The 9151-nt window shown below is 33.1% G+C and overlaps 1 protein-coding gene across 1 annotated transcript; it reads left to right on the top strand.

Annotated features, from left to right (window-relative positions):
- Positions 1–1021: 1021 nt before the first annotated feature.
- LOC149542265 (thiamine-repressible mitochondrial transport protein THI74-like) lies at positions 1022–1577 on the top strand. Its single transcript, XM_089796186.1, has one exon. It carries the CDS (start codon positions 1071–1073, stop codon positions 1425–1427), a length of 357 nt encoding a protein of 118 aa, XP_089652312.1. The 5' UTR covers positions 1022–1070; the 3' UTR covers positions 1428–1577.
- Positions 1578–9151: the final 7574 nt, after the last annotated feature.

The following is a 9151-nucleotide window of genomic DNA, read 5'->3' as shown; positions in this document are numbered from 1 at the left end:
ATATAAATAAGCTTAATAAATATAAATTAAAAATGAAAACTACCATCAATAAAGATAAATTAATAAATTAAAATTATCATCCATGTATATACACTAATAAAGTAAAACTCTCAATTAAAATTATCATCCATGTATATACACTAATAAAGTAAAACTCTCAATTAAAATTATCATCCATGTATATACACTAATAAATTAAAACTACAATCCATATAGATACACTAATAAATACAATTTCTCAATTAAAACTACCATCCATATAGATAAACTAATAAATTAAAACTCTCAATTAAAACTAACAATTAAGATAGATAAACTAATAAATTAAAACTATCATTGACATAGATATACTAATAAATTAAAACTATCATCCATATGAATACACTAATGAATTAAAATTCTCGTCTATATAAATACACTAATAAATTAAAATCCTTGTCTATATAAATAAAACACTAATAAATTAAAACTATCATAGTTGTATATAGATATGCTAATAAATTAAAACTCTCAATTAAAATTATCATCCATATGGATACACTAATAAATTAAAAGTCTCAATTAAAACTATCATTCATATAAATACACTAATAAATTAAACTCTAAATTAAAACTACCTAAATACACCAATAAATTTAAACTTTCTTAAAACTACCTTACATATGGATACACTAATAAATTAAAACTCTCATCCATATACATACACTAATAAGTTAAAACTATCCTCCATATAGATATATTAATAAATTAAAATACTCATACTCATATAGATACACTAATAAACTGAAAAGTTTAATACTACCATCCATATGGATACACCAACAAATTAAAAATATCATATATAGACACACCAATAAATCAAAACTCTTTAAAATTATCATCTATATAGATACATTAAAACTCTCATCCATATAGATATACTAATAAGTTAAAACTATCCTCTATATAGATAAATTAATAAATTAAAATTCTCATTCATATCGATACACTAATATAAAATATAGATACACTAATAAATTAAAACTATATTATCTTCAACGTCGGGGCTATTCACCCTATTCTTTGGAGCAATGTTTGGACTTGATTCTCTAAACATTGCTAAAGTTGTTGCAGTATTTGTAAGCATGGCTGGAGTAGCAATGACTACTCTTGGGAAGACATGGGTTGTAGATGATGCCACTCAAAATACTTCCAAAAATGGTGAACACTCAATTGTGGGAGATGTGTTTGGGCTGCTTTTAGCAGTTTGTTATGGCCTATTCACTGTACTGCTTGAGAAACTTGCTGGTTCTGAAGGTGAAAGGGTTGATGTGCAAAAGATGTTTGGTTATATTGAACTATTTACTATGTTAACTCTATGGTGGCCAGCATGGCCTTTAGCTGCTATTGGCATTGAACCAAAATTTAGCATTCCTAAATCTGCCTAACTACATGAAGTTGTGCTTTCAAATGGATTCGTTGGAAGTGTCCTATCGGATTACTTTTGGGCACTGTCTATGGTATGGACAACACCTCTAGTTGCAACTCTTGGGATGTCCCTCACCATTCCTCTTGCCATGATAGTTGACATGGTGATTCATTGGTGACACTATTCAGCAAACTGGTGTGGAGATTTTAAAACATTGCTATAAAGTTTTCTGAGACTATGACCTTCTTGACATTTTGTATGGAATCTCCTGGCATCTTTGTATTGGGTGACGATTTCGGATTTTCTTTCAGGTTCTTTCAAGAATGAACCCTTGAACCTATTTTTATTTTATTTAAAAAAAAAAAAAGTAAAACTATCATCCAATAGATAAATAAAATAATTAAATATTTCATATGAAACTGAATTAAATATTTCTCCAATTTGAAAACAAAATAATAAATAAAATAAAATATGGATGAAAAGGCCTAAATAAAAAATATTAAATATTTTATTAAATACATGCATAAATCCATTAAATTGTTTTATATTGAATACATTTTCAAATACATCCATTATAAAAAATAAATAATTTAAAATCAACTTAAAACCTAAATCTTAATATTAAAAACAAAATTAAATCTAAATATTATATACTAAAAATGATATATATTAAACTTAATTAAGTATATAAACTTAAAGCTTTAAACTTAAATTTAAAACTAAAAATACACATTATATTAAAGAACTAAATAAATGAAGAGGTCATTGTGAAGAATACTAAGCTCTCCATGGGATTGGAATGGAAGAAGATGAGCAAAAGGTTGGACTATGATGCCCTCAACCAGTTCTTCAAGCTGTTGGATGAGGAACCTGTTAAGAGGCAAGGAGGGTTTAGTAGGGAGGACCTTCTGGTATCTGGTCACAAATGTGTCATTATCATGATGTATTTCACTCTTGAAGATAAGTTCATAGTGTTCTACTTCTATCATCTCCCTTTCCTCAATCATTTGCATGAGAAGGACCTCATTTCCATTTTGTTTTTTTTTGCTTCACTCCATTGAAAGTAATATTAAGGCTAGTTGTAAGGGAAAGAAAAATGTCATTTCCACTATGTCCTATGTCCCTTTGTTAATTTGCCTATCACTATAGTGCAACATATAATTTTTGTCATCTTGGGATCAAAGAAGAGTTACGATAAGCAGTCACATACTAATGTTATACCTCTCAAATCTTGTGTCCCTTTGTTAATGTGCCTATCACTACAGTGCAACATACAATTTTTGTCATCTTGGGATCAAAGAAGAGTTACAATAAGTAGTCACATACTAATGTTATAACTCTAAAATGCATACATAATAGAGAATTATCATCAAAGTGCTTATTATGATAAAATAATGATTTTCAAAAACCTATTGTGAAAATAACAAAGAAATTTGAATAATGAAATTATTATTTTTTGAAAAAAAATAGCTCTAACACCTTATTGTGGTAAAATAATGACTAAATTATTTTAAAAGATCATAAATGATCTATATATACGCAAGAATGTTTCTATAATAAACAAAGGGAGAAAATAGAAACATTTTGAAGAGAGGAACAAAAGGAGAAAGTTTCCATATTGAATAGAGATAGACTATGGAAACATAGAGAGAGTGGCCATTAGAAATAAGAGAAATAAAAAATAGAGAGGTTTAACTCTAATAGGTGAGACCCTCCTAGATTTACATAATTTTAATGAACGAGAAGCCAAATCTCATCCAGAAATGAACAAAAAAGGAAAGCTTTATTAAAAGAGATGAGTGTGTCATTGACTCTACCACTAACCCCTCCAAGAATCAAAAAAACATTTAACCAGAGATCATCACAAAACATCCAACCTAATGTTGCACATAGATCATCATTAAACATTGAACCTAATGTTGGATAACGAAGCTTGTAGATGAGCATGACGCCTCAAAACAAACTGCAAAAGGCCACAATTTTTATAGGAGAAAATTTGGAAAAACCAGACATAATTTTTGAGGTGAAAAATAAATCAAAACGAGACACAAATAAGAGAATACAAAGCTTTATTTTTGAGGAAAAAAGGATAGAACCAAATAGATAATTTTTGAGGGAAAAATTATATACCCAACCATAAATATTTTAGGGGAAAATATGAGAGTTCATTAAAAAAAATTGAGCGAAAAAATAATTAAACCTCATCACAAATTTTTGAAGGAAAGAATAATGAAAACACATTAAAGAAACTGTTAACATAAGAGTTTGCACCCATGCTTGGGACCTGACCTACAAGCAACCTTGTGAAAGAAAGCAACCTCCAACTATGGGACTTGTAGTTTGAGGTTGAATCTTTGGAAAAGGTTGACTTCCTTACAATTAGGATGCACCAACCTAGAACTTTTTATGAAAGGGAGAAGGATTATAGAAAACTAAATGTTGAAAGGCAAAAATTGAAACATGGTTACTCTCTCTACCTATGGTTGCACATAATAACAATAAAATACCCAAAACATGACTCCTAACTCTAATTTATCTTGCAAGGATATATGAATGTTGTAGCCTAATATATTTTGCAAAGAAAAATGATATTTTTATAATACAACCACCATAAACAGATCTAACATGACATGTTAATTGGGAAAATCAAAAAGAAACATTGACTACAGGGAACATGAATGTAGAAGATAGTAGAAAGGCAGGAAAAAGTAAAACTAAGAAATTTATTATTGCATGTAGTGTTCCTGACCTTTGTAGTCGGTGACTACTCTGACCTCAAGTAACATAGCACTATATGATATGCAAATATAGTGTGACTATATGGTAATGAATGACTGGGAGCCATACAATAGTGCAAGCAAAGGGGATCCATATCGGGTTGACAAAGTCTATTCAGTGGAGAAGAGATATTGATATCATATGGTGACAAATAGGGATGTACGTGCAATAGATAGTTGATGGTCATATGGTAGATAATTGATGATTGTATGGTGGATTGAATACAAGGTTGTATGGTATGTAGGATAGCTATATAGTAGGGTTGCTATGGAGGTTGTACGGTGATATTAATGGAGGTCAAATGGTGATAGTAATGGAAGTCGTGTGTTAGAGACTAAGTCGTTGCCAAATGGAGGGGGGATGTACAGGGTGATGGATGGAGTTTTGAGTGTACAATAATATAGACAATAAAATGTATAGATGGTGCACCAATATGCAAAGAAAACATAAATGTTTTCCATAGATTGTATACAAGAGAGTTGATCAAACTAATACAAGTTATTTCTTCAATTCACAATATGATGGTGCTCTAATTTGCCAGATCTGAGTGAAGAATTTCAGGCGATCAAATAGGGTGAGGGTTGAATCCCACCGAAATTAGAATAGCCAAGTAAGGAAGATCTTTCACTTCCGAAATGGTGAACAATAGAGAATCCCAATGTGAATTTGCAGTACAAAGAAATAATCCAAATCGCATACCAATGATTACCTACAAGTCATGCTTAAATACCCATCGGGAAAAATCTTTTTGAGGGTGTACAAAGATAGCTGACGACTAAACTAACCTATGGAAATAAAACAAAAAATGGGTCTAAGATATTTTAAATAAATCGGCCCATTAACAAAGGTTTGATTAATAATCTATTTTATGACAAAAACATTATAGTCCTCCCATCCCACATTTTTCTTGTCCTCAAGAAAATGTAGTGTTAGATCCTGTAGAATGTGCTCACCTTCTCAAGTTGTGTCATCCAGTGAAAAGTGTTTCTAGCATACCAAATATTCCTTCACCATTCAGTTCTATGGGGTCTTCTCACATGCTTCAATGATCTTAGGTGATTCCAATATGAGCTTCCCTTCTTCATTGAGCAATGGAAGGTCTGTGGCTACCTTGATGTTCTATCCCACCACCTACATAAGGTAGGAGACATGAAAAACATTATGAATACGACTCCCACCTAGAAGTTTCAGCTCATAAGAAACTTTGTCAATGCAGAAAACAACACAAAAAGGACCATAAATTGTGGCTTCAATTTTTCTTTTGTCTTTTCCTTCAATGAGGACTGTTGATATGGTTGAAGTTGAGATAGACCAAGTCTCCCACTTTGAAACTTCTCTTGATTTGGTGTTTTTTGATGTACATCTTTTGTTGATTTTGTGCCCATTGTAAGTTTTCCTTCAAGCATCTCAGGATGTCCTACCCCTCTTCAAGTCAATCCTTCACCCTTGGTGTGCAATTGACACCTAGTACTACACCGATGAATGAAAGGGACTCATATCCATATAGTGCTTTAAAAGGTGTCATTCTATTGGACATGTGGTTGGTGGTATTGTAACAATATTCTCCTAGATGCATCCATTTGATCCACGCCCATTATTGTATCAAAACATAGTTCTGGAGGTAGCCTTCTAACCACTTGTTCACAATCTCCATCTATCCATCTAATCAAGGATGGTAGTTGGTACTTGGAAATAATTCTATTCCTACCAACAAAAATAGTTTTGTCCAAAAGATACTCATAAATCATCCATCCTGATCACTAACAATGTTTTGGGGTAACCCATATAGGCGAAAGACTTCTCTTAAAAATAGATTGGCTACATGTGTGGCCTAAAAATTCAAGGGGATGGTGAAGAAATGTGCATACTTCTTCAATCTATTAACTACTACAAAGGTGCAGTCCTTTCTATTCACCTTGGGAAGCCCAATAATGAAGTCCATTGAGATGCTTTCCCACTTATGTTCTCATATATGTAATGGTTGCAGTAACCCAACGAGAAGAGTATGTTTGGATTTTTTTTGCTAGTAGACCACACACTCTCTTACATACTATAATACATCTCCTTTAAGACCTTTTCATGAAAACCTCTCCCTGAGTTGTTTGTAAGTTTTTAGGAAACCTGGGTGTCCTGCCAAGGATGACTCTTGTATCTCCTTCAAGATTTTTTGCTTCAGTTTGGATTTAGGCACCAAGTATATGGATGATTCTTATAGTAAATGATGTCATCCACCACTTTATATCAATCATTCTGAGTTTTTTTATCCATTAGTTCATAGGCAAATGTGTTTTTGGAATATTCTACCAAAAAATGTGTTTTCTAGTTAGTTGAAATCTAAGTCAGTAAGTAGATGAGGGTTTTATGGACAAGGCATCTGCAACCACATTGTTCTTCCCCTTCACATATTCAATATCAAAATCAAAAGACTAAATCTTGCTTACCTATTTTTTTGCCTTTCATTCAAGTCTCGTTGCTCCAAAAAAATCTCAAGTTGTTATGATTAGTACGGATGACAAACTCAGCACCCACCAGATACTGTCAGAACATGGTCAATGCATGGATGATAGCCAACATCTCATTATCATAGATGGAATACAAATGATCAACTAGTGTAATTTTTTGACTCTCGTAGGTTATGGGGTGTCAATCTTGTATTAATACCACACCAATACCTTCTTTGGATGCATCCAATTCTAGAATGAAATGTCAGGTGAAGTTAGGGAAGGCAAGTACTAGACAAGTGCTCATTGCTTCTTTCAACTTATCAAAAGTGTGTTGCACCTTTTCATTCCACTGGAAAGAAACCTTTCTTATTAGATCCATTAAGGGTGTGTTGAGCTAAGAGAATCCTTCTACAAACCTCCAGTAATAACTACATAGTCCAAAAAAGTCTCGCAATTCTAAAAGCAATTTTGGGGGAGGCCAATCAAGGATAGCTTGAATATTCTCTTGATGAACTTGTACTCCATATTTACTAACAACATTTCCCTTCCCATTCCCCCATAGGAGTAGGAAAAGGAGAATATAGAGGAGGGAAGCAATCAGGTTTTTATAAAAGATAGGTGTATGGCTTGGAGAAATTTCAATGCTAGAACCTCAAAAATGGGGATTGTTAGAGAAATTATGAATCCTCAAATCCTTGAAGAAAAAGAGGGCAAGATCCAATTGGAGGAACTAATAGAACCGACACTAGTGGCCATCAGACAATGTGAGGGAAGTGGGCATGAATTTTCTCAATACTGCAAAAAATAGCATGATTGATAACTTTTGATCTATTAAATGGTTTTTTCATGAGTTGGAGGAGGTAAAAGAAAGAATGGGATGGATGGAAAGCTAGGGGAAAAGGAATGAGCAAGGGATCTTGATAGACTAAGGGGACCAAATAAGGTTGGTTGAAAAAAGGATGCAAAATCTGGAGAATTACAACCATAACATGGCTAATCAGATGCTCACTATTCTAAATTCTCTCAATGAAAATATTGTTAGTCTTGGTGGTAAGCTAAAAGCCAAGGGTTTCATTGTGGAGAAGGATGAGAAGGACAACTTTGAGGATAGGATGGAAGAGGACACCATAGCTGACATAACCCAAAGCCACTTGGATCGAACTTATGAAAAAAACTAGGAGCTCATAGAACAAGAGAACCAAAGAGCCTATGAAGTGGCAGAGACTATCTAGGACCTCGAAAGGAAGGCAAGGGAGTAAGTGAAGAATTTTCAAGTTTTGTCCTTGGTTTTTTTAGTCTCTGTAGGTCTTTGTCATTTTGGCTTTTTACCTATTTTTTGTTCTAGCCTTTATGTTGGTTGTTTTTCTATTGTTGGGCTTGTTTTGTTAATTTGCAGCCCTTTGTTATGTAAGAACTTTTGGGTTTTAGGATCCCTATAAAACCTATTTTTCTTAATCAAAAACAACATGCCCTACGTATAATTTTTTTTCATACCAAATTCACAGTTAGATTGCTTGGAAAACAAGAACGGATCCTTCATGATCCTTAAGACTTCATCTAGATGCTTTAAGTTCTCTTCCCAAGTCTTGCTATAAATAAGGATATCATCAAAGAACACCAATAAGTACTTACACAATTTTTTGTTGAAGATGCAGTTCATGCATGACTATTACATATCAGGTGTATTTTTTAATTTGAACAACATGACTAGGAACTCATAATGCCTATAGTGACAACAAAAAGTCATCTTCTCTACATCTCCTTCCCTCATGCAGATTTGATGGTATCTGAAACAAAGATCTATTTTTGAAAAATAAATCATACCATGTAATTCAACAACTCATCGATCCTGGGAATAGGATATCTATTCTTTATCATCTTTTTGTTCAACACACGGTACTCCACACACATGTGCATTGTCCCATCCTTCTTTTTAACCATTGAGGACACAAAAGGGTTAGAACTAGGATGGATCCATACTTTCTCAAATAGTTCCTAAATCATCCTTTTGATCTCATCTTTGAATTTCTTGGGATGGTGATAGGATGTGGTTATGACTAGTTTGGTGCTTGCTTCCAACTCAATAGTATGTTCAAACCCACAATGGGGAGGTATGCTAGGAGGAATGTCTATAAAAAAATCATCATTATCATTCAAGATATCATCTAGATTGTCATCTTGGTGAGGTGTTCATTGTCCTTATACAATTTCTGCCAAATCAAAATAGTGTGCAGCCCAAACAATATCATCATGCTGAAAGATTGCCTCTTTCCAATGTGATGAAACTTCCTTTGGCCCCTCATTGTCCATTCTATGGAGAACAAACTTCTTCCCATTGACAAAAAAAGTGAAGTCCATTCATTTGAAACTTTGAGTGTCTCCATCCATTGTATGCCCAGAATAACACCTATATCATATAGGTCCACTATGAAGAAATCATTTGTCACCGTGTAATTAGCCATTATGATACTTAGCTAAGGAACAAGGTGTGTACAAGGAAAAAGGGTCCCTTCGACAACCT

The sequence above is a fragment of the Cupressus sempervirens genome, chromosome 8, assembly GCF_028749045.1.
Source record: "Cupressus sempervirens isolate cs-2001-9-10 chromosome 8, ASM2874904v1, whole genome shotgun sequence".
In the NCBI taxonomy this organism is placed as follows: Eukaryota; Viridiplantae; Streptophyta; class Pinopsida; order Cupressales; family Cupressaceae; genus Cupressus; species Cupressus sempervirens.
Note: the sequence above shows the minus strand (reverse complement) of the source record. Positions and strands in the feature narration are given on the sequence as shown.

Bases quoted from the DNA above. Each gene is read 5' to 3' on its own strand.
- LOC149542265 (XM_089796186.1), top strand. From the start codon at position 1,071: ATGTTTGGACTTGATTCTCTAAACATTGCTAAAGTTGTTGCAGTATTT.